Source organism: Drosophila eugracilis, unplaced genomic scaffold (genome assembly GCF_018153835.1).
Source record: "Drosophila eugracilis isolate 14026-0451.02 unplaced genomic scaffold, ASM1815383v1 contig_90, whole genome shotgun sequence".
NCBI classification, from domain to species: Eukaryota; Metazoa; Arthropoda; class Insecta; order Diptera; family Drosophilidae; genus Drosophila; species Drosophila eugracilis.
Window position 1 is genome coordinate 6,639,993 of NW_024573812.1, and position 25,160 is coordinate 6,665,152.

The 25,160-nt window shown below is 44.1% G+C and overlaps 2 protein-coding genes across 2 annotated transcripts in view; both read left to right on the forward strand.

The window, feature by feature from the left end:
- On the forward strand, positions 1 to 19,549 carry LOC108112126. The gene is made up of 4 exons (XM_017221877.2): positions 1 to 85; positions 4,676 to 4,939; positions 19,219 to 19,303; positions 19,489 to 19,549. Exons 1-4 carry the CDS (start codon positions 1 to 3, stop codon positions 19,547 to 19,549), a joined length of 495 nt encoding a protein of 164 aa, XP_017077366.2.
- Positions 19,323 to 25,160, forward strand: part of LOC108113361 (GTP-binding protein Di-Ras2) — a 15,868-nt gene continuing 10,030 nt past the window's right edge. Inside the window, exons 1-3 of the mRNA XM_017223926.2 lie at positions 19,323 to 19,787; positions 22,914 to 23,081; positions 23,915 to 24,024. Of these exons, the coding sequence (XP_017079415.1) occupies positions 19,623 to 19,787; positions 22,914 to 23,081; positions 23,915 to 24,024 (443 nt within the window). The 5' untranslated portion in view covers positions 19,323 to 19,622. The remainder of the gene's footprint in view (positions 19,788 to 22,913; positions 23,082 to 23,914; positions 24,025 to 25,160) is intronic.

Consider the following 25,160-nt stretch of genomic DNA (forward strand, 5'->3'; position numbering starts at 1 on the left):
ATGACACAGCGGCGTAACAACAGCAAAAAGAGCCAGAACCGAAGGCGAGCTGCGCTGCAAAGAAGTGGCAATTTGAATGCCAGTGGTAAGTGGCCAAAGTCCACACACACACGCCCGCACACACATATATAGACAAGGACCTGCGGACTCACGGACACGCACATGGCCAAAAGTCAACAACTGTGTTGGCAATTTGCTGCAATCATCCAACAACACATCCTCTGGCTCCCGCTCGTCCTACTCCTGCTTTTCCCAGGAGCCGATGTTTATGAGTGCAGCTAAATTGTTGTTCTCTGTGCTTCGCTGGCTTTTTTCCTGGTTTCCTTTTCGGCGAGGATTTTCCGGACCCTTGACCGATGATGGCTTACACATATGTGTTGGCCCCTTGTATGAGTATGTGTGTACCCTCGAAAGTCCGCCTCTTGTGGCGGATATTTGCATATTTCTAAACAGGTGTAAATTAAATTTGACAAATTTTTGCGGCTGCCAGAGCATGTCCTTGTGATATCCTTCCCGCCCCGGGCAGCAGTTTTAATAACGTTTTGTGACATTTACATACCTCTGAGGCCTGGCCATGATGCCGGCCCATTATTCCGGTTTATTGTCGGTGAAACGATGCAGTCGTAGGGGATGTGAAACAATTAGTGCGGGATTTACGCACGTGTAAAACATTTTAATTAAATCCGTGCTGACGTGCCGCTTGGTTTTTCACTCTAGCCCGACAATTCCTGCGAATTTTGTTACACTTCCGAAGGTTGTGTGTCCCGTTTGGGCTCCAGCACTAATTGGTGGCCAGGGCGATGCCGAAACTTCGGCTGCGTTGTCACGGCGACGCTCAAGTTTCCGTCAGCAAATTGAAATTGAAATGACAACACAGCCAGGTGGAGCAAAGGCATCAACCGCATTGGGAGAAGCAAAGGAAATGCAACTCGCGCTTTTCAAAATAGGAAATTTCATGACAAGTGCCAAGCTGAAGGTTGAGCTGTGGGTAGTTTGGGTAGCTGGCTGGTTCGCCATGTTCGAGTGCAGTGAATTGGGTGGCAAGGAGGCTGACACACTTCACTGGGCAACAGCTCCCCAAAGGCAGCTGTCCTCCATCTTTACCTGGGCCTTTTGCTATTCCTGCCGCTGACAGCTCTTTGCATCATTTGCCAAATTGACGGGGAATGTTTGATCTGCTCGCCACCCATCAGAGTGAGTCAATTTACTGACTACTATTGCCCCCTAGTTCTCCGCAACAAGGTCCTTTGCAGCATATGCTGGATCCTTGTCAACTTAAACTTTAGTTTGTGTTTCCAAGCTGTGGCATATTGTTATGCTGCGTGGATCTGCAGTTTATGAATCCTTTATTAGTAGGGGTAGGGCAACCATGAGGTTAAATGTTATTTATAAAGCCAAAAGCCCCATCAGCTTCCTCTTTTCCTGTAGCTTAACATTTTTACAATAATCAAACAGAACGCACAATAAATGAATGAATGATGAAATTAAAATCTACTTACTATCTCAAAGTTAATAATAAAACTTCTTACGACAAATTACCTTGGATTAAAACGACACTGTGGCCCCTTTTTTAAGTCAATTTAATTCACGACCTTTTTAATAATGTTTCATCATAAATGGAATCTGAAAACCACTCCTTACAATGTGCTTAATAGTTTGAACTCTTTAATCAAATAATTTATTGTCAAGTTCCACAGCGATTATCAGTGTCCATCAAAGTCAAAGGAAATCCCAAATTAAATAAATGGAATTAAACGAGGATAAACTAATATTGGGTAATTAACAAAATAACAGTCTTTACCTTCCCTGGACGGAGCGGCAGCTTAAAACCAAAAGGCTTTAGGTGCAGAAAATTGTACTTTATAATAAAAATGTTAATTGCTGTTAAGGTCATAGTTTCATTGCATGATGTCCATGCACAATATTCTGATATATTGTCACGAGACTAATCGTTGACCAATGCATGGAACTATGACCTTAATAGCAATTAACATTTTTATTATAAAGTACAATTTTCTGCACCAAAAACAGAAAACAAAAAACAGAAAAGAAAAAGTGCTTTTTATTTAATAATGACTTTCAAGGAAATACCATTACCATCGGTACTGAACATGGAAAATGTCAGGTCCCCAGGTTCAAAATAAACAAAAAAGATAAACCTTTTTATCAACGTATTAGGTCAAATGCGTAATGGGAAATTTGTATTTTTATGTTTTAAATATTTAAAATTTAAGATTTAAAATCTAAAAGAATAAACTTCGATCAATATTTTAACAAAGCGGATTTTGTGTTGCACGGTAAGTTAACTTAACTTAATAATCAACAACCACCTACCATCTACTCTTCTGTCTCAATGAAAGAATATTATTCTGTATTTCTTTACAGTTTCTCAGCGGTATATTAAGTTGTCAAAAAAGTCTTGCGGTATAAAATTGGTTACAATAATGCGATTCAAGTCAAATATGCTCCGTTTTGTTCGATGACGAGATGCCAACTTCATAATGCCCCTCTCATAGAAGCCTTCCGGAGCGTGGCGCATCTTCGACCACCTCTACACCAGAACGAAAACGTTGATACCATCGTTGTGCGGTGGAAATGGAAACTGTATCGGGTCCATAAACTGGTCAAATTTTATTGGCGGCTTGAGATGCATTTTTGCCTTTATCGTAGTAGTACTGTAAAATATGCCGTATTTTCTCTTTATTTTGCTCCATGATTGCGACGCTATAACTGACAAACGACTTAAAAGAAAAGATAATCAATCAAACACGGGTTAGCGCGTGAAATGAGCTTTCTAAAAAGGTATAGTATGACCTGATGCGACGAATTAAACAAGAACTACGCGCTTTCAGCGCCAACTAGCGAAAATACCGCAAGACTTTTTTGACAATCTAATATGATCTGTTAGCATCGAAATAATAATTTTAATATCTTCACTGGATATATGCATACAAATTAATTAGTGGAAATACTAAAAATAAGCTATCTAAAATATAATATATGCCAGCACTGTGTTGATCTATGTTGACCAAAAATCGAAATATCTGTGATGTAATGTTGTACTTGGTTGGTCCTTTGGTAATGTCTGTGCCAACCACACGTTGGTGGGTCTCCGCAGGTGGCTGGTAGCCCAACGATTATTCTGCATCTGCAATGTGAAGCAGACAATTGTAGGGGAAAATTGTAATTGTAACTCACTTTTAAGTGCGTCTGACAACTTTGGTAATTAAGGAATTATGTCATGCGCACGTTTGCCATTCAAGAGAGCTCTCTCTGGGCAGCTGGTTGTGGGTGGCAGAGCATTTTGTGATTGCTCTGGTTACCTTGGTTTTCCTGTGTCACATTCTGTGTTCTGTATATTGCATTTTTGCAATTGGCATTTAATTTCGAAAGTTGCTAAGTTGCATATTGTGTTTATGCACGCTGCACTCCCATTGAAAAGGATCCCCATTGTTGGTGGCCAGGCCAGGTGAGACTAGAATGGTTCGGAATATTTGTGCATCGCGACCCTGAATGCCCAAGGTGTTCGAAAGTTTACACTTTCCCACCACCGCCCACAGAGGTGGGGCATACCACAAAAATGATAATAAAATCCCTGCTCGCTCCAATGGGCACTGGACACAATTTACCGCTCGTCCTCGCCCACAAAGGGAAGGTCAGAGAGGATGGGTTGGGAAAACAAGTTGCCGCTCTTCACATAGACAGCAGCTGCCAATGTGCGTATCTGGACGAGGCAGGTTAATGAAATACTCGGAACATGCCTGCTGCCAGTCGACCTGTCTCGTTCGCTGTTGCCAAAGGACATGATGAGAGACGAATGTCCTTTTTTTCTGCCCAACCAGTGTGTGCCTCTCAACTCGAGGCGTTGCAAAGTGCAAAAGTTTGTTAACACTTTGAATATAATACAAGCTATTGAATATTAACCATCTGCCCCAACTGGACAATGAGAAGCAAGCTTGGCATGGCCAGCAATTATCGAGCATACGCCCCATCGGTTGCTTCAGGTGCTCGCTCGTCTTTTGGCAGCTAGTGTGCTCTGTGGATAATTAACATTTGTATGTCAATATTTGTGGAGACAGCCGCAGGCATCTAAATGAAAATCTCCGCCTGACACGAGATGCTCTTTGCCTCTCATCAGATTTATTTACCATTTGAGGTGCGTGTCCAAACAGTCGGGCTTTTAGTGGCTTCTGGATGGGGTGAGGATTTAAATATGACAGGCCTTTAGGATTTCAATGGCATCTTTTGTTTGGTAAATAGCAAACCTGAATCTGAGGGTTGTGAAACTTAAGTTTTGACCAAGACGTATGACCAGTAATTAGATGCCAATTCCCCAAAATATACTTGGGGGGTCTATCCAAAATTGAACTGTCACAGGAATTATTACCAACTAACCGCAGTTGACAATGCCGGAGGGGCGAAGCCTCAACCTTTCCAGCAGGTTCGAGGGGTAATCCTCGACTGAGTTGGCAACCAAAAGCTCAGGTTGAGAACTTGGCTATTGTCAGCAAGGACTCCCCATTTGTCCTGCCGACGCCTGCGTTCTGTGGCTCTAGAACGTTTGTTTTGGTCGCAACCACAACCTGCAACACGTTGTGTTTTGAATGCTTTGGCGGCAAACACTCGTGGCCCGTTGGCTCTATAAAAGCCACTTCCCATGCTGGCTGCCAAACAGTTCCCAGCTTGATAGCAACGCACGCGCTTCTCAGCGGAAACCAAAAGTCCAGAGTTAAAGAGACATCAACTTTGAATGAAGTGTCAGGAGCGACGGTTACTTTTCTAGTCCTTCGGTCGGTGGTGCTCCTAGTGTCTGTCGCTCAGCGGCTTTGTGTGCTGGTGATTCACGAGAACATAAATCAGAAATTTAATCAATCTCACGTGCCGACTTGCAGTTGGCCACAGTTTCGTCGTTATTTCGGAGTGATTAAGTATACGCCAGGTAAGCCCGCCTAGCAGGACTACAAGCACAAATCCCAGTGACCTACTAAGACCAAAAGCTGGCGGCAAAGTCCGGCTCGGAGGAGCGTGCGGTCATTCGGAATGCGTTTATCCTGGCCACCGTCTCCTGCATTTTATGGCCACATTAAGGCGTAACCAGGGGCAGAAAAAACAAAGCACGTACTGAGTGCAAGTGCAAAAATAAAGACTTTAAAGTGCCTGCCAACGGGGACAAGTTACGATTATGGCGGAAAATTCAAATTTCTCGCAGGCCATCTTGCCGAATCCTGACTCCTGCTCCCTTCTCTCTCTCACTCCATCAGATCCAGTCCTAGGTGGGGTCTTCGATATCCAATTTTAACGGCAGCATTCGCTGGCATAATAAAAATTTATCGTAAGCGCATTAAATTTGTAGCCGCCGCAAGTTTCGCTCCGATCTCCTCATTTTTTCTTTAGGTGTAGAGACAAAGAGTTTCAGTCGCAGCAGTTAACATGTCTAAGTAAGCTCTAAGTTGCCTTTAGATCTGCCTTTTGTGTGTCCCGAAAGGAGGTGGTTGGGCGGATGAGAGCCGTGCCATGTTGTGCATTTTTATTACGATTACACAGCTCGCACATGCCAGAAAGCACTGGTGCGGGGCGGGTTGCAATCATCCCCTAGGAACACCTAGAAAATCCCTTAAGCGAAGGGTCCGTCATAAATTCTAAATTTGTCAAATAAATAGAAGGTGGAAAAAGCGCCCGATGGCAATACTCAATCCATTCGTGCACTGGTTTTGTGGGTCCGTAATCGGATTTTGCCATGTTTTTTCATCATTCATCTCATCAGAAAACTGCTTTATGTGGATTTCACTTTTATTCTTCACCATTTCGATACTTTGCTTATCAATGGACTATTTGCCTGGAAGGGGGTTATAATCCACCAAATGTATGTGGAGTAAGCCATGTTTGAAATCTTGTAACCAATTTGAATGCTTTTCTTTTTAGAAAACTAAAAAGTGTACAATATGGAAAAATCCACTTTTATAAAAGTTTTCATATGGCTTAAAGCTATTCGAAAAATAGCAGCAAAAGCCGTATTTCTGCGCTTGTAAGTTGATCAATCTTAAGCAGAAGCATCAATTCAACTTCTAAGCGCAGTTCTTGTAAACACATTCCTGTGGCTTCGTCATGAAAAGAGATACCTACAGTAAAGAGATGCTACTTTCTAAGGAATGGAAAATCTGGTGAAGAATATTGTTCTCTCAGCAAAACATTTCTTTCGTTTGATTTTTCCAAATTTAAAAGGGCAATGGCAGGACATTTTATTTGATATCATTCTTTTGGATTTCCGAAATGGCAACATATTCCCAAAGTATTTGTTATTTTTCTTTCTTCATGAATCTTAAAGTGATTCGAAATGAAATTTAGCAAGTCAAGACCTTTCTTCTTATGAAGTAACACCACGCTCCCTTACCAATCACAACCCCAATACCCAGAACAGAAGCTCCAGCTTGGGTCTTCTATGAAATCCCCGCAACGCTAAGAGCAGCACTTTAATTTGGATTCATATTTCGTATCGCATACAGCTCACTTTCGTGAAATTCATTCGCTTAATTGTATTTTTCCGATTGTTTTTCCAAGTATTTCTTAATTTTTCCTTGAGATGAAAAGTCAACAGACAGACGGCCAAAAAAAAAAGAGGTTTATATATTCCGTTTTTGTGCAGAAATATGAGAGTTCTGGGTAATCGAAAGCCGCAACTGTTTGCTTAACTCCCTCCGAGATTGCATAATTAATTTCACGTTTAAACCCAAGTCGAGTTTGACTTCTTAAAGCCGCCATCAGGTAGGGGAGTTGCTAGGGCTTAAGGGAAGGGGAGAGTTGGTTCCCCTCACTCTCACCTGTCGCCTTCATCCCTTAATGTATGTATACAGTCGCATGTAAATGCTTATGTTCCATATGTTTATGCTAGATTAAACGTTTTTGCTGCCAAACTGCGAATGGGGGATAAAACACTCACATACCTACACACACCCACACACACACATACACATACACACACCGAGCTATGCAGATGCCCCAGTAGGCATGCCAGCTTTTTTTTATTGTACCTTAAGTAGGGCCAGCTGTGTAGCTCCTCGGGGACTCAGGGACTAAAGGCGCTCACTATATCATAATGAAGTCTAGACCGGATGCCTGAAGTGCGATGGCATTTACCATAGTTTGCATTTCTCCGCTTCGCTCCCTGTGTGTGATGTCCTCCCGATCGAGTTGATATTAAAGTCAGGCCTTCGGAGTGCGGTTCATTAATCCCACGGCTCTTGCTGTCGTTTGTCATGGACAAAGAACCCCGTGAGGCAGCTCGTCTGTCCTGGCTATTAATTATGTGTGGCACTTGTAATTGATAAACTGAATGCCTGTGGGCATAGTGTTGTTCATACTTTCGGCACAGCCATCTGGATGTTGCAGTTCTTGACACCTTCAAGAACGAGCCATTTGTTGTGGCTCCTCTGGAAAGGCTACCCACTTAAGCATCGCTCATACGCACTGTGGTGCGCACAGGTTTATCCCTGAGAATTCCGACAGCTGGCGTGAATTGCAATCCGTATGCAAAGCGCAAATTGAAAATGCACATGAGTGAAGCAAGGAAGGGGATATATATACATACATGAACGAGTATGTAGCAACCAAAGTGGCAACTAAATGCTGGCGAAATGGCAAAACTGAATGCCTGGAAAATTGTTTTGTTTTTCGCCTGCTTGTTGTATTAAAATTAAAAGCACATAAAAGGTTCAAAGCTTCCACTTGGCCTGACAACGGGCCCTCTTTTAAAACAGAACGGGTCCTGGTCCCTATGTGTGAGTTCGTGTTTCCGCCTTAATGCCTCCATTTCCACTTACTTTAATAGTTTTTGCTCTTTTTCCGGGCGGCACTTCTGGGCCTCTTGGCCGCCAATGGCTTCATTGAAATTTTAGCACACACACTCGCCGTGGGATACTTGTGGGTGAACAGCCTCTTGATGCTGCGGTCTCATTTGATTAAAGTGCCGGACCATGTTTGTTGTCTTCCCCTCTTGGGCCATGATTATCATCTCGACGAGGATGTGTGTTTGGGTTTGTGCTGATTTTATGGTCCGGCGGATTTTCCTTTTTTTTTTCTTTTGCTTTTGGCTTTCCCCAACCACTTCGAGTGCCCCTTTTTTTTTTGGCCAGCTTTATTGAAATTTTATTGTACAAAATTGTCTCAACAAGCCGGGAGATTGGGACACGTTTGAAGGCACTTAATGACCATTAAATGCTTGCCAACAGAAATGTGAGGCATTCCTGGAATGCGAGTCAGGCCAAAGCAAATAGAAATCGCATTATATTAAAAGCAATTTTAACTTTTGAGACAAATGTCCATTTGGCTTACTTCCATTTGCCAGGAACCCAGGCAACCTGCCTCGAAACGAAAAGGGTGGAGCGCGTGCCGTGACTGGATTTTATAATGGATGAGAGAGAATAAAGTATGCCAAATGCGCCTCAGCACGGCGTATTTATACATTTATGCAGGACAATTTACAGTAATTGCACAGCGATTTCAAGACACCGTTCGTGGAAAATGCTTCCCTTCAAACCGGAAATTAATCTAGGACACCGTCAGCGATTTGCAGGACGAAAGCGGCCAGTGGGGAGCTGTTATGGCTGTCATGGCTGCTACGGCTCTTTGGGGCTGCAACCTAATTAACGTGAACAATTCAGTCACATTAACAATGCATACCCACGTTGAAATTGTTTATAATTTGATAACACGCCTGAGTGAGCAGGGGATCGGGGAAGCCGCCCGGAGTTTGCACTCGATCAAGTGGAAAATCAAAACTAAAGACAAGGCCAAAACAAGTCCCAAGAGGGGGGGCAAGTGCATTCCTAGACCTTCGGATTGCCCACCCAAGGTATCTGGCTGCCTAACCAAAACTTTGCCCAGTTCAATTTCAAAGTGTCAAATGCAGTGAGGCCAAACGAGCGAAACACAGTGAATGAAGACGGAATATCCTGAAAGTCCATAGATCGCTGTCATCGCTTAGCCAAGTTAAGAAAAAAAGTGCCTTGGTTATTGTCAAATCCCCACACTCATGACTCATGAGCAGCCTGTCAGAGCAGTCGAGAGGGTACACAAACTCACTGGATTTATGTGGGAAAAAATGAAACGCCATCAGCATATGCCTCACTGAATCACTCGCCATATACATGGACGTCCTCCAATCCACGCGCTGCGGCTGGGGCTATTGACAATCTCGGCTAAACTTCCGCCGACCGGCTGCCCCTTTTTGTTGCCATTTGTGTTGCCACCACCCATCTCCCGTTTCGCATTTTCCATTCCAAATACCAGGCCTGCGAGGCGGGGCAATCAATAAGTTCGTATATCCGTCAGCCTCCCTCGGATGCTCCAGTAGTACGCTGCTCGAGTGGATTTCTAAAAGTTTAGCAGCCGTTTTTTGCCATTTCGTTTTTCCAGCAGCGGTGGCAGCAACGATGATAATATCAAATCGAGTTCCTTTTCCATCGCTCGGCTCTGAAACATTTAAGGCGCGAAAGTGGCTAAGTGTTATTCAAAAATCGATTGCGACCGCGGCCTGCCAATCTCCCACCTCAAACGTGACAAATCGGACCAGCTTTTATGGGCTGATAAAGCAATTAATTTCAAATCGCCAAGGGCTATCGAGGGGGGGTGATATAAAAAAGAAATCAGATCGGAACCTGATAGGCAATTTGGAAAGGTCGAAAGATAAAATTAGGCAACATCATGGTCGCCAGGAGAAAGTCAAGGAGAGGGACACACAATCAGGCGCCTCATCAATGCCGATAAAGATTACGTATATTATTATGTTAATCGAGATTATGATGACAGTTATCAGCGCCTCATCAGACTGGGCAGGCGAAAGCTGCTCCGCCTCGTCTTGCGTCCCTTCGACTCGGGTTCCTTTCCTCCTTCTCCTTCCTCCTTGGAATCGCTATATATATTATATAAAGACCCTTCCCCACGCGAATGAAACTTCAACCGAGACGCAGACACACAAATCTCTTTATAATCGTCCCTGGTCCTGTCGTCTTTGACAAGGGAAATGTTGGCCTAGGAGGGGGCGTGTCCAGGATGTCGGGTCGGGTCGTTTTGATGGTGGGTTGATTGGGTGGTTGGGTGGTTGGGCGTTTGGCTGACTGGCTGGAGGGTCTTTGTGCCTACACTTATAAATTTTTATTTGTTGGCATTCCGCAATTTATTTTATATCTCCTCCAGCGGCCGTGGCAACTCCCGCGTTTTTTGCCAGTCGGCCAGTCCGTCTATCCGTCCGTCAATTTGCTGACTTTCTCCATGCCCGGCGGCCTTTTTTGGAGGCTCAGGCACTGTGTGCTGCTCGTTCCCAGGTTCCCAGCTACACTTTGAGAAAGTTTGAAGCCGTAAGGCGGCATCGCCGGAATCTCGTCAAAGGAAGCCGTACATACGTTCGAGTCTATGCCGTAGTGGAGTATGACAAGAGGCCTAATCAAATTATGCCCACTTTGTTGTCCGCTGACGTTGGAGGACGGTTGGAGGATGATACGGAACAAAGTAGGTTATGCCGGAGATGTGCTCATTAGGCCAGATGTGAATGTGCTGATCTGATTGTCGGCTCTTTTCGGGGCGACCCATTAGTCGTGTGTCATTTCTGGGGACAACGTGACGTATGCGTAATATATGTTGTTTGAAATTTCAAAGTTCGAAAAATTCTCGTTGATATTGGCTGAAGCAAGTTTTCTTTGGACGTTCCGGGATTCCTGGCGTGCGCCGTGCTGTGAGAGTTCGGTCTTCGGGGTCCCTTGTCTTAGCAATGCCCGGAATGCTGTTTGTGATTTTTCTTTCCGCTTTCTTTTTAAACATTTTTCACCGTGTCGCAGCGCAGGCTCTTTCCACTTTGTTGTTGTGCTGCTTGCTTGCTCGTGTTTCCGCCATTCCCCCGTCGCCGACCCTCTTTCCCTTACTTTCCGTTTTCCCGGAGTCACTCACGCGTAAAGCGCGTTGCGTGCTTTATGAATCTGCCTTTGCACTGCTTCTCTATTACGTTCTAGACAACTTGAACTTGTCTTCCATCTCCGTTTCTGTGTTCTCTCCCTTCTTCGGGCTACTCCGCCTCGTTTCCGGTTGATTCTCAGCTGCGTCCTTTGTGCGCTAGCCCGGTCTCATTTCCTCTTTAAGGTCCTACTCCACGGCATTCGTGTTTATTAAGTCTAATTCAATTTTGTGTGAATTTTATTTGTTGCATACATTAAGGCCGATGACGTTGAAATATCCCCCAACGTCCTTAGGTTCCGGTTCAAGATCAGGGGGTTCATCGTTCCTGCGTTCCCTGCTTCCTGGGCTCTTTGTTTCCTGGGAACTGAGGTGCTGTCCCCGTCGTCACAGTTGTAATTACACACTTAGCAATCTAGAGAGTTCTTCTATGAAGTTTTTAATTAAAACTTTGATAAATAAGCTCAATTTATATCCAGCCAGATATTTAGCATTTAACAAAAGCGCCAACGCATGACTCCCTCGCTGTCCCACTCTTTCGGTGCTCTGTCCCTCCTCTCTCCCTTTGCGTGGGATCTGACTTTACGTCGGTGTGCATTTCTTTGAGAGTGCAGATTTCCCATTTTAATTGAAATTTCACCAAGGATGTCTTGCTCTTTGAAAATTGCGGAGACGTGCATGACTAGACCAGAAGCTAGCAGGATGCGGAGTAAATTAAATTGACAAAGTATATGTATTAGGTACTAGGAAAAATCGTAAATAAATATCCCATTCATGGCCACGAAAAATTGGTTCCATCTTGGACTATTACACTTCATTTCTCACTCACTCCCTCGGATTAGGGCAGTTTTCACAATCTGATGCTGTGAAAAGCGAAGCTTTTCATATTTGCCAGCAATTGCATTCCATTTTTATACACTCCGGGCATAAATGTATGGAAATTTATGGCTGCGATGGCATTCCCACATTTGTTTCAATTATTCACAGTTCGAATAAAACAGCGAGCAACAGCATGCATATAAATTCAGCTCGAATGCCAAGTGTGGAATTGTTCGGCGGTGGAGTACGATTTGCCGGGTGGCTGGGGAGGAGTCGATGTGTTGTTAGGGAAGCTTATAAATTTTTATCGCTCTTGACATAGACGGGTGTTCAGCCATGGCACTACCATAGAGAACTAAGTAAGCCCGCATGAGCTGCCAAAATTGCCAAGCACACGGACACACACACACACACACACACACCCACCCGGTCGCAATCACCCGTCTTGGAAAAGTGGGAAAGTGGCCCCAAGTGGGTCAGAATCGGGCCAAGTCAAATCAATTGACGCCAAGACGCGTCTGTACACACAGGCATTGTCCTCGTGTTTGCTGGCAATACGATTAACCCACAAACAGTTGGGACAGACGTGCTCCCCCCGGGATCCTCCCCCCCTCCCTTCGGCTACGGAAAAACTGTGGAAAGTCCCGACTGCCACTGACATTGCAAATGCAACTGCAGCTGTTGCTGTTGCATGGAACGTGGCCAGTCAAAGGGGAGCGCTCTTTCTGTTCGCTTTCTGCCAACCATCCGGCCATTACTTCGATTCCCCAGCCAACAGGGCGGATGGGTAACGAGCTGTGATGGTGAGCCAGCTAGGTACTTATTCCTTGGTACTTTTCTCATTTCTCCTTCATTTTCAGCTGCCAGGAAATGCACTATAATCCCTTGAAGTTTTCTCTGAACTTCAAATGCTATTTTTCGGTATTTTAATTGTTGCTTTTGGAAGTGGCTGGAAAATATTTATATTTTCCCTCTTAAATAAAAATATTTTCATATTAAAGTTAACAACTTAGAGAGGCAAATCTTGGTTTCAAGTGGGTCTGCTTAATCGACAATTTCTGAACTAACATTTTGAAAGGAAATGAGTACAAATATTAGGAAAACATTCCGATTAAGGGCTTAAGTCATCAAGACTTATCCTCTTTCCAAGTTGATGATAATCTTTAATACTACTAATACCCCGTCGGATATTCGCATCACTGATGGCGGCCAATGGAAACGACACTCATGCACAACGCTTGCACTCTTTTGGCCAAAAGACAAGCACAAAGGAGTTAGTGGGTAAGTCCCACTGCTGCGACGGCGTCTGCGGTTTGTTTGTGTTTAATTTGTGGCACTGCCAGATGTTGACAATCGATGACGACCCCTTTGGGGGGCGGGGGAGTGGATTGCAACCAACGCCAGCTATCTGCACCTGCTGCCCCTCGGAAACCCCTGCTGGCGTCTCCTTTTCGCGTGCCTGATTAAGTTTTTGCATTAATTTAGCTACACCCTCGATGGTGCTATCCTGGTACTCGTCGTGGCCCTCGTCCACGTCCTCGTCCTTGGCTTGTTTGCTTAGCCATTAGCCGGGGGATTCTGTGACCTGGGGGTCGTGTGAGCGGATCTTTAGGGTTGCAGGCTGCCAGCAGATGCCTGACCTTTTTGTCAGCGAGTAGCTTCAGCTTTTGCCTTTCTGGCTTTTCATGCTTCGGTTGCAATCAAATTTATTGGATCCCTTTTTAGCCACCTCGCCGTCCTCATCAGCGTAAAGTCGATTACGGAATTTGCGTGCGGAACCTTTTCTTGATTGCAAAATCGCACCGAACGCGATTAGAGTGCAACTGCCGATAACGGGATAGATAACGAGTGTATCGGAGTCGATAAAATGCAAAACCTAAGCACCTTTTGATGTCGCTCTGCGTAAACTCGATTACGGAAATTCCCTTCACAACTCCTGATTCTGGTTCTGATTTAGATCCTGTTTCTGTGCCATCCCATTGTCCAATTAGCCAAGTCACCAGCCAGGCTTGCCAATTTGCATCAGATTCCTGTTGCTGCAACTAATTTGTTGTTCCTGCAGCTAAGTTTTTGCCGCACAGAGTTTGCTCATTAAGACCTGACAGGATCTGGCGGCATAATGAGCTCAGTTCAAGTGCAAACTGTTTGCCCCAATGCCGGGCGGTCAAAAGGCCCTCAACCTCAACCTCTACCTCACTCTCGTCCTAGCCATCGCCTTCTATATTTAGATACCTCAACAAAGTTTTTCACAACACTTAAGTCGAACAGATAAAAGGTTATTCTCCGCCGCCATTTCAGGGGAGGATGTGCGGAGTACTCTGCCACCTCGCGACTCTGGCACCCTGAAGCCCCCTTCTCAGCATTCAGGCGTCTGTTCTCGGCGGCAATTTGCCGTGATTAGTATAAATAAGTAACAGTTAGTGACCCGTTTTCTGCACACCATTGAGCCAGAAGGAAAAGGGCTTTAATGCCTCGTCTCCATAATGGATTTGGTTAGGCTAGGGTGGTCCTTTTGTGGAGGAGATCTTTTCATCCCTTTCTCTTGTTTATTCATATTTTTATAGGAGGTATCCAAATATGTTTAGTTTTAAATTTATATCATCCTAAAGTGTGTAACGCGGAAAAGAACCTTGGAAACGAATATAAAGCATTTTGGAATCGATTTAATGATTGAAACTTTTTTTATGACTAAGAAGTTTGAAATTGCTCAGTTATTTTCATGATTTTAAAACTAAACATTAAGTTAAGCTGGGCCAAAACAGGTGTTAAACGGCCATCGTGGTCCACTCTAGAGCTAACCTGTTAGTCCAAGGGTTATGTTTGTGCGATGCTCGGCCAAAATTGAATTTATGGCATCGTTTCGTATTTCAGAGTTTAATATGGGGGATGCCGCGTGAGAAATGTGGAAAGGTGTGAGGCCGCGGGGGCTCATCAGCTGTCATCATCGCAGTAATCAACAGTTTAACGGCAACGCCTGGTGGCCTAGATTCTGCGTCGCCACTTTGTAATCATTAAGTCGAGCTGGTCCTGCAGCCAACTACAACTTCCCTATACAGAGGGGGGTCAAAATATGGTATAGGAAGGGGTGGTAAAGGGGTGCGATTATGTGGCTTGGAACTCCATGAGCAGTCCTGACCAGCATCAGCATCAGCATCAGGATCGTAAAATCATTTGTTTATCGCTGCGGCCGTTTTCGGGCCCATTAGCAGTTCAAATCCATTGCAATAAATCCTCGAGTTGCCGGGAAGCGGGCTAATTCCTTTGCATACGTGGCGTTTGGCGCCAGATGGCGAATGACGCGCCGATTGGCATGCAACATAAAAGCTTATTTTATGATTTAAGCACCACAAAGCCACACAGAGCTCACAGCACGAACACCCACCCACCCACATTGGGAAAGTTAATCACACATAAAATGTATTACTTTATAGTCGTGAAAAGTCCTTCTGCTCAACCCCAATAAAGTTGCCCAATTTAAGTATATACTTATAAACGTTACACAAAATAAATTTCATTTTGTGGAACTCACATTAGTTTGCGATTCGACTAATAAAGTTGGCCCAAAACCAACTGCAATTAGTTGCGGTCTAAAAGTGGCTAACGAGAGAGTTCCAAGCCATTTGAGAAGTTTATGCTACATATTACTTGGTTTGAGCAGCGGCTTCTGGTAGGACAAAGTAATTTATAATTACTTATTTCGGTGTTTAAATAAGCTCAAAGAGGAGAAACCAAAGTTTTTAAAGTAAAATCAATACTAAAAGGTTTAGCCTGAAGGCCTTATGTTTGTGATATTTATTATTAGTAGCAAGAGTTTCACTTTATTGAAGTAGTAAAGCTCGCTTTTTGTGCTGGCCTTTGCTTGCAAAGCATAAAAAACATTTTTAATTAATTACATGCGGAAATGAACTATTGATTTACTGCATTAAAGTAGATTTCTTGTTACTAAAGACCTATAATAAAGTAGTAAGTTCTTACTAAGTTATTTGGTTTTTCCCATTTCTTACTTTCAAATACTTAATGCAGTAAAAAGGTATTCCTTTGGTTAGTTATGTTTATTTAGGAACTTCAATATTCCCATAAATTTGTATCCCTAAACTAAAAGAAGGAAACAAAAGCTTTGAGTTGGATATCATTTGGTATTCACAAAGAAAGGCAGCTTGTATCGAAATATGTATTGGCAAGTTTTTTTCCGGTTTTAGGTTCCATGTTATAACATTTCTCGCTGTGTGACAGCTGATGGCTGAAGATTAACACACACGTCCATCATCTGTTACAAAAGCGGTTAACATGGAAACGCGATGCGATCGAGCGGAAGTAGTTCGCCACTAAAACCAACGCAAAAATACCCATACCCATACGAGAGTTGGCAACTTTTCGCGGGCATTTTGTGATATGTTAGGAGAACTTTTGATATCCCTGCGGTATCCGAGGCATTTTAATCAACTACGCAGGCCGCAGCAGGACGCATTGGAATGCGGCTAATAAATATTTATAAGTGCTGCCCTCGCACAAATTGTTTGACGTGGTCCGTCTGTTGCCACCGATATGAAAGTTTAGAATTCTCGGGCTGGCCAGGCACGAGTGACAACACCTCCCTGCCCTTCTGTCCCTTTGTCTCTCTCTGAACCCAAATCCCTCCCTACGGGCCAGTTGAGTCCTTAAGCCAAAGTGCTTGGTTGTTATCGTGTTATATGCTATCCCTTTGCTATTCCTTCCTTTCACTGCTCCGAATCCGAGTTCTCGTGTGCAGAAGTGTCCCAGAGTCCCAGTGCAGTAGTAGCAACAGGCAAATGCGCTTTTGATGACATTTTAAACGCCTTCGGATTTGTAGGAATGCATTGAGACAGCGGCTTTGGCTCCCGGCCTGCTCTCATCCTTTAAGAAACTAATCGATAAGATGCTTGGCATCACATATGCCTCCCGAACTGGGATCCTTCCGGGCTATGATTCCATTTTACCGTCACCACAAAAGCCAGCTGAACAAATTCGCAATAATCGAAGGGGAAAAAACATAAATTGATTTCCAGGAGGGCGAAAAAAAAGGAGCACCAATTTGCTGCCTTCAATTCCTTATTTTTTTTTCCGTTCCCGTTCTCTGTTTTTTGAGCTTGGGGTTGTCCTGGCAACCTTGCAGTTGCCCAAGCTGCTGGGGCAAACACGTTCCCAGAAAGTTTTTAAGGTCCTCTGCCCTTTGAGTTGTTGATGACATGTTTCGGTAGTCCGTGGTCCGTGGTCCGCAAACGGGAAGATAAAAACAAAAAATGTCAACAACAGGAGCGCTTTTATTTGTGCAAAACAGAAAAATTAATTCAAGTTCGGCTCCCTCTCTGTCTCTCTCTGGGCTCGCTTTAAAATGTAAAGCGGAAACTTTTGGCCTGGGTTTGCAATTCTTTTATGTTTTCCACAGCTGTTGGCAGTTGTCTTCGGCGTGGGCCTAGTACGTTTAATTAAATTTTTGTATAGAAAAACATTCTCAAGGCTGCTGCGTGTGCGAAAGTTTGTGTTTGGCTTTGTAGGGGAGATCTGTGAATCATGGGACATGTTGAAAATAGAGTTCCCAGAGGGTGAAACTGGTGACAGCACTGGGTTTTAATATTGATATTTAAATTTTCTAATTTACTCTACCCGTGGGAAAACGCTCTCTTTCCGCCCCTTTCCCTTTTTTGCATCCAATTATGCCATTATCCGGACGCTTTCGGCTTCACATCGCATTATCCTCTGCAAACAGTATGTCCCACATGGCGTATACTCTATCTCTGTTTTTTTTGTGGGGCCGCCTGCCCAAAACTAGATGCAAATTAATATGCATTTCCATGCTACTGCTTGCTGCTGCTGCTGTTTAAAACAACAAAATCTTCCGTGCTGGTGGATTCTTCATTTCATAAATAGTTGGAATTTGCATGGATGGCAGCTCAAGTTCAGGTGGATGCTGCATTAAAAATACGACGGCACGCCTGCGGTGAACCACACATGCATTAGATATTCCCCGAGTTTTCCATCCAAGGTTAATGTAAGTACTGGGAAATAATCAACCTAGCTTAAGTACTGCTGAGAATGGAAAAGCGTTGGAAGAGTGCTTTGCCTTCCCTGTTATAAAAGTCATAAATCCAAGCAGATATTATTCCATTTACTGAATGAATGGCCTTTCTGCTCAGCCATAACCATCGCCCCATAAGCACAGGAAGTGAAAATGAGCCAGGGCCATTACTTCGCCAGATGATTGGGCCATAAACCACCTGTCCATGGAGCCAATGAAAAGTTCAACCGGCTGCAGGTGAGACAACTTTGGCCAGTCCGGACACCATGGATGCATCCGTTCGCTCTCAGTGTGTGAATTCATTAGCCCCGGAATAATTAACAGCCGATGCAGTCTGCACCCTTAAATTGATCGTTATTATCTGCACGCGGAGGGGTGGCAACTCACCCAGTTAGGCTTCTAACGAAATTTACCCACTCATGAGCAGCAGCAGCAGGAGAAGCAGCAATCTGTGCAGTTGATTGCAATAAATTGCATTTGCCGGAAACCTAATTATATTAAGTTGCAATTAAGGGAAAGAGAATGCCAGGGGATTGCCCCAGGTGGCACAGGTGCAAATGGCTCTCCACTTGGCTGGCTTTAAGAACGGCAAAAATGCTGGCAAATTGAATTGGCTGCACTTAGTACTGGCATGTACATTACATCACATCCAGAACATCATTCACAAACATTCACAACATCCCAAAGGCCATTGCATTTTCCCACTCCATTGGCCTCTCTGTTTGTCTGTTGCTTTATGGGGCATACGTTTTGGGTTCTTATTTGGATTGCATCCAAGGAGGAGGCTCTTAGTTTGTATCGATGCCGGTTTGTTTGGCATGGCTCCCATACGTTCATCTGATTTGTGTGGCGAGCACGTGAGCAGATTATGATTACATACACCGAGCAGCTACCCAGCTACCCAGCTACCGAGCTGCTTGCCACTGCAATTCCGGATACTTTGAGCCCGGACGGCACATCCTTTGGCAAAAGCCAATCAGAGGCAGCAAACACAAATGGATGGCATCCAAAGTTGCCAGCGAAACTCGAGACTCAATTCTGAAATGCGAATTGCTGCCGTTTGGTTACCTTTGGGGAAAATTATGAAAAGCGTAGCATAGATGGTTGGCCTGAATACGATTGTTTTTCCAAAGTTTTTCTCGAAAGAATATTTCTTAAGATTTCGTTTTTAAAATTCAAGCAGCACCAGCTGCAGTTGATTTAGTTCCTTCATTACCCAGCACATGTTGGATCTACGCAAAGATAAACTTCCTTTAAATTTCATATTCAAAGTTTGAAACAGCTTTTTGTTTCGTTTTTTACATGGGATTTGTGGTGGAAAAGGTTAAAGTGCGTCGATAGCACCGCCCTAAGTTAATTATAGAGAGAATTTAAAAATATTAAATCAAGTTAAAGCTAACTTTGTTTGTTTGCATCCACAGCTGCGCTCTACTACTTCGCGACCGGAAGCGGAAGTTGGCAGGCCGGAAGTCTGGCTGGTTGTTGCTGTGGTCCCTGCCAGCTCCTGTTCGCCCCCCCCTTGTAATGGTGTTGGTTAGGGCAAAAGTGTTACTAAAACACTAAGGAACACAGCGGAAATCGAGGAAGTGTTGGGACTTATGATGCCCCTACTCCGGCTTAAGCACACAAATCCGTCATAATGCAGCGCTGAGGGCAAGGGAACAAAATAAATCCAAGGCATTCCACTCCAGGGCAAACGAAGCTGAACAATCGGAGGACGTGAACGAGAACGAGGACGGGTACCAGGACTAGGACTAGGACTAGGGTACTTCAGTTGACGACAAACCATTTCTGAACAGGAGACGTCGACAAAGCGGCCAACGGCATGGCGGACCTGGAGCGCATACGCCTCGTCCTTTTGGGCGGCGCCGGCGTCGGCAAGAGCTCCATTGTGAAGCGCTTCCTGTTCAAATCCTACACGGACAAATACCGCGCCACCGTCGAGGATCTCTACAATCGCGAATACGACCTGGGCGGCGTCACACTGAAGGTGAGTCCTGGGCCCGAGTCACCCCGCTTACAATGCACTAAGTCTGAGAAGGCACGCAGTTTGCGCCTGTTTTTTGTCCTTGTTTACTGGCATTTCCAAAAGAACTTAGCTGTAATTTGTTTACAAGTGTTTAAATGTCAGAAATGCACTGGGAAAAGGTAGCATTAGTAAAAAACATTTATCTTAAACAATAACCAGTTTACTTTTAAGGTTAATTCCGAAATTTTCCACAGTTACACGAAATAACCAGTGTATGACCTTAGGAAACTTAACCTTTAGCCATGTTTATCATTTTAATAACCCAACTTAGCATATTACATAACCTAATGTTACAATAATTTAAAGAGCCTGCAGTTATGGGGGACTTCATTAGCCCAATCAATGTTGTGGTCATCAACTGGCCGGGAATGCTTAGACCGTAAATTAGGTAGGAATCTACTAATTGGATGTCTGGAGAATTTCCACAACATGAAGTGGGGTGCGGCTTTGCCGGCAGCAAAGACATTACGCTCCATATGCTAAGTATTAGCCAGGACACGTGTGCTCCTGGTCTCCTGGCAATTGAGAAGCTCCCCGAAAGCCTATTTGGAGTCAAGTGAATCGGGCAGAAGTGGTTGGCGGTTTTGTGGGGTGGGTGGTTTTAACCTGCCTCTGCCCGGGGGGCACAGCTCAAGATGAGAACTTATACGAAGGATGAAAACACAAATTGAACAAATGAATCCTTGCTGATTTAAATGTACTCACGGCAATCTTGGGTAAATAGTTTCGAAGTGGGGGGTCTCCACCCGCTCATCCTGACTAACAGGCTGACTGACAGCTCGTCGAACTTGTGGGCGGAGGCTCATTAATCAAATTTGCACACGCTCAAAACAGCGGAAACAACATGGAGAATGTGGGCCACTTCCCAGCCCTTTGTGCCATCAGTGCTGTCGTGGAAAGAATTCCGGATCCAAGGGCCAGCCCAGTGCCCTAATATGCCACTTAAGAGGGGTAATGAATGGATAATAACTTCTCTTGCCAGGGGAAACACATTTACCGGAAACTGATAACTGCTGTGTATTATTTTAATCGGGCATAAATCGTCTTTGGATAACCATAAGGGAGCTAATAACCCAGAAAGATCTGGCGGGAAGCCAGAAAACCCATTAAATCACAGGGCATCTCAGTCGCTTTCAGACGCATCCTTACAACGCATCCAAGGACGATGTCATGAAAGGGAAAACTTCTGATGGAACATCATTCACTGCTCCGCTCTCCAGCGTTCCAGCTGATTATTCGCTGTTCAAACTTGTCTTACACCACAAGCACATGCTCGGCTAACAAAAGTTGGCCTGGAAGTTGATTAATAGGTGGGCAGGAAGGAGTCGGCGTCGTTATCAGGATCCTAGCCGTCCAAATTGAATCCCAGAGAGAATGAGAGAGAGGATGTTTGGCGACACTGACACTCTTGGTGGCGGCGCCGATGGCAGGATTTCGACCCGAAGTCAGGACATACTTCGATTTAATTAATTTCATTTTAGCGACCGATGGGGTGCACATCCATTACTTAAGCTTGCCCAGATTGAATTCCACTCGGGAGCTGTCACCCAGGCTTAAAGTGATTTACTCCCAGCCACCTTTGCTGCAGTGTCCAGCCAGCCACACAGCCATTCAGCTGGCCGATCAGGTGCATCCAAATCACTTTAACCTGGACAATTTGCGAGCCTGCTGGTAAGGTTCTTTGCCTAACGCCCCCCTTGCCAAACAAGAAGCAAGCCTGCAGCCCGCTGTGACTGATTGCCGGAGCAGCGTGTGGCCACCAAATGGGAACATTACATTGCACTAAACGATTTCTGCTCTTTAAAAGCCATTCTGTGTATGTACAGTACAGGGGCCAGAGTGTGTGCGGCACAGCAGGACGAATTTGATGCCTCGAACATAGATGGTCGAACAAAGCAGGCAACCGAACAATGGCTGGGCGGCGAGAAATGGTGTCGAAAATATAAATTGTGTCATTCTGTAAAGTGTTTTTAATAAAGTTTACTCATTTCGGCCAAACAATGCGTTACAAATTTGCCTCACAATGGCCAGGGCTGTCAATGAAGGGGATGAGGAACCGAGGGCTACGTGCAGATGACACTGACAGGACTAAACGGCTTGCTCTGCCTCTGGCTCTTTGACTCTCTCTTTCTCTCTTCGGGTTTAACATCCTATTGACATTCCGGATCGTGTTCAATGCGTATCGCGTACTCCACGCGGCGATATATACAACATAACAGATGCTGACACGGGGATTAGTGGGTATCAGAAGCGCATTGAACGGGCAGCAAGCCAGGAGTCACGACCCAGGAGACAGACACTGCCCCCACTCTGCCAGTCAGATATCCAGACCACCAGACAACACTGCGGTGCCTGCGTCCTTGTGCTTCCATGGACAAATCGTTTAAAAAACCACTCCATTAAAAGCCCTATGAATAAAGAGGTCACGCCAAAAAAAATGTTAAAACGCAGAAAACTTTTCGTTTGTCTTTAATGTTATAGATTTTTAAGCGATGTCAAAACAAAAGCAACAAAGCAGTGCCAACAACTTTGACTTCTTTCTGTTCTATAAGTAAACGGTGTAGCAAATATAAAAAAGCATGAACTGTAATCCATATTAGGAAGAATCAAAAACCATTTTCCAGGAAACACAAATTCCCTTTAAAATAAGTTCCTGGAAGCGTTAGGGGTAAGGAACCTTTTAGCCAAAGAAAAAGAGATGATGTTAGTTTCTTGAGAGATTTATTTGTAAAGTGAGTTTGTGTCTTGCATTTTGATTTACTTTTAAGCGAAACCATTCTTAAAGACTCTTTTATATTATGAAATAATAATGTTCTTAGATACACATTTAGCCACCGGCTTATCTTTTATTTTCAAATTTAATAAAACTCTACATGTGTGCTAATTTTCCTTTAACTGAAGTGTCAATGATCTGTCACTGCGGCGGGTCAATTAAAAACCGCTTGTCAGATGAAAAAGCAGGAAATTGCCAGTGCGACATGGGAGCTCAAAGAGATGGCATTTCATTGCCAGGATAGGGCCATTCAAATTTAATTATACGTAATTTTTCCTGCTCTATCCTCCAGCTCATCCACTCATCCTTTGCAGGTGGACATTTTGGACACATCAGGTGACATGCAATTCCCGGCCATGCGGCGTCTGTCCATTGCAACGGCGCACGCGTTTATGCTTGTCTACGCCGCCACATCGGCGCCCAGTTTCCAGTGTGTTAAGCAGTGCTTCGAGGAGATCCGCGAGCAGCGCGGCGACTTCCAGGTGAGTTGCAGGTGCCACTGCACTTTGCTCCTGCATTTTGCATGCAATCTGCTAGGGCTAACAAGGGCGAAAGGACTTGCACTCCGCCACAATCCGAAAAGCAATTAAAAGTATTCCCGGAGAGGTGAAGCCAAGCGGCAGAGGTTTAGGCTTTTCACCGGGCTCTTGTTTTAGTGCTGCACAGTGGGTTTGTGGTCTTTCAAAAGATTAGAAAGTAAAAGACATTTTAAGTAAAAAGGTCTTAAGACTTATAGAAATGCCTTAAGGGGAAACGAAATAGGTAAACAATTAAGAGAAACAGGAAAAGTAGTTTCTTTAACATTAATTTTTACATAGCAGGACATTCATGGAGAATCGTTAATATGAAAGCAGTCTTTGAGATACATCTTTAAATGTAGAAGGTAGAACCATCGAGTTTATATTATAAAAAATGAGTGTAAAGAAACATGTCACTCATAGTTTAATAGTTAGCAATAAAACTAGTTTTGACTCTGGCTTAGTTAAGTTTCTTGCTAAGGAAGTTCAACTCTAATAGAATACTTTAAAAGTAGGCACATCGTGATCTTATAAAAGTTGACTCGGAAATAGATAACAGCTAGAATGCATCGAGATATATCATAAACTAAAAAGTCAAGTTGAGAAACCTCTTCCCACTGTGAAGCAGTTAAGGCTTTTGTTTCACGTGGCGCTTTCACGGATTCAGATTTCCGCTGCCATTGTCCTAGCGAGTATCAATTGTGGCGCAATTTGCTTTGTCCGCGTTCAGATTTCGGGGGCACAAGGATGCTTGTTGCGAACCGAGTGCCACTGTTAATTCCCCTTTCGCTCCACAGGACATTCCCATTGTGATCGCCGGGAACAAGGCCGACTTGGCCACCACCCATCGAGAGGTCAAGCTGGAGGAGGTGACCGATTGGGTGTTCTGCGAGCTGCCTCGATTACGGTAAGTCCACGTTCACATTTATTTCACGAAATACGGCTGGCATAAAAATGCGCAACAGCTGCTGTATGCGACAGCAATTAGGGGGAGAACTGCCAAAAGTTGTGCAACAAAGCCCGCCACACAAAGCCGCAAAACCGCCAAACAGCTGCAATTTTCATAAGTAACGCAACAAAGTGGAATTAAAAAAGACCCATAAATTCTGGCCACCCCAGAAGAGCTGCAATGGAAAATGGCAATGGCAAACGGCAAAAGGCAGAAGGCAGGCAGCGAAATTAAATTGCTAGAAATGAAATTAAGCGACAGGAAGCGTGATGGCGGGCCATGAAAGGGAGTTGGTCCACCGAAATCAGTTGCATTGTCCACGGAAGGGGTTGTGGCGCTCATTAAATGCCATTTGTTAGCAGTCAAAAGTGTCGGAGCCAGAAGTATACACTGGGAGAAAGGAAGTTGTTTTGTAGTTAAGGCACCTCGGGGTACATTTTGATAGCATACCTATAAAGAGTTCTTAGGAAAGACTTTTACATACCTAACAAACATATTTTCCTTTTATTAATATAACATCCATAAGAAAAAGTATTTTTCTCAGTGAAGACACCGGGAAATCGCGTTAGGAGGAACACAACGTTTTGTCGTTTTCCCAAAGGACATTTCCCATAATAGCTACTAATTGGCCATCTTGTGCCGCAAACGGTGTCGCTGTCGTGTAGGACATCAATATGCAATTGTCGACGGCGACCAACTGTACGTATGAGTGATACGTTAGAGTATCACTGGGAGTGTTCTTTGAATACTAAACAGCCAGTACATCCTATATGCACATATGCATGAGGTCCTTCAACCTGGCTGCTCTCGAACCGATAGATGTTTGATAGGTGATGCCATCAGCTGATTTATGTTCTCAGATGCAACACAATGGGTAAATACTCACAAGTTTGTCGAATTGCAACCGCAAACTGACATTGAATTAAAGAAACAAGCCACAGAAAGTTTTCATTTAGTGAAAAATGTGTGCAAAATGCATGAAGGTGATAGGTGAACCGTAAAAATATTTGAATTCATATTTAATCTGATTTCCAGAAAATCGTAAAAATAGTTAGTTTAGTTTAAAAGGGAAACAAAGTTTAGGTTACCTTTAA

Excerpts from the sequence above, each read along its gene's own strand:
- LOC108112126 (XM_017221877.2), top strand. The coding sequence starts at position 1 with ATGACACAGCGGCGTAACAACAGCAAAAAGAGCCAGAACCGAAGGCGA. Across the intron at positions 86-4,675 it reads TGGCAATTTGAATGCCAGTG|TTCCCAGCTTGATAGCAACG; the intron begins GTAAGTGGCCAA and ends GCTGCCAAACAG. Across the intron at positions 19,304-19,488 it reads TGTGGTCCCTGCCAGCTCCT|GGCAAACGAAGCTGAACAAT; the intron begins GTTCGCCCCCCC and ends ATTCCACTCCAG.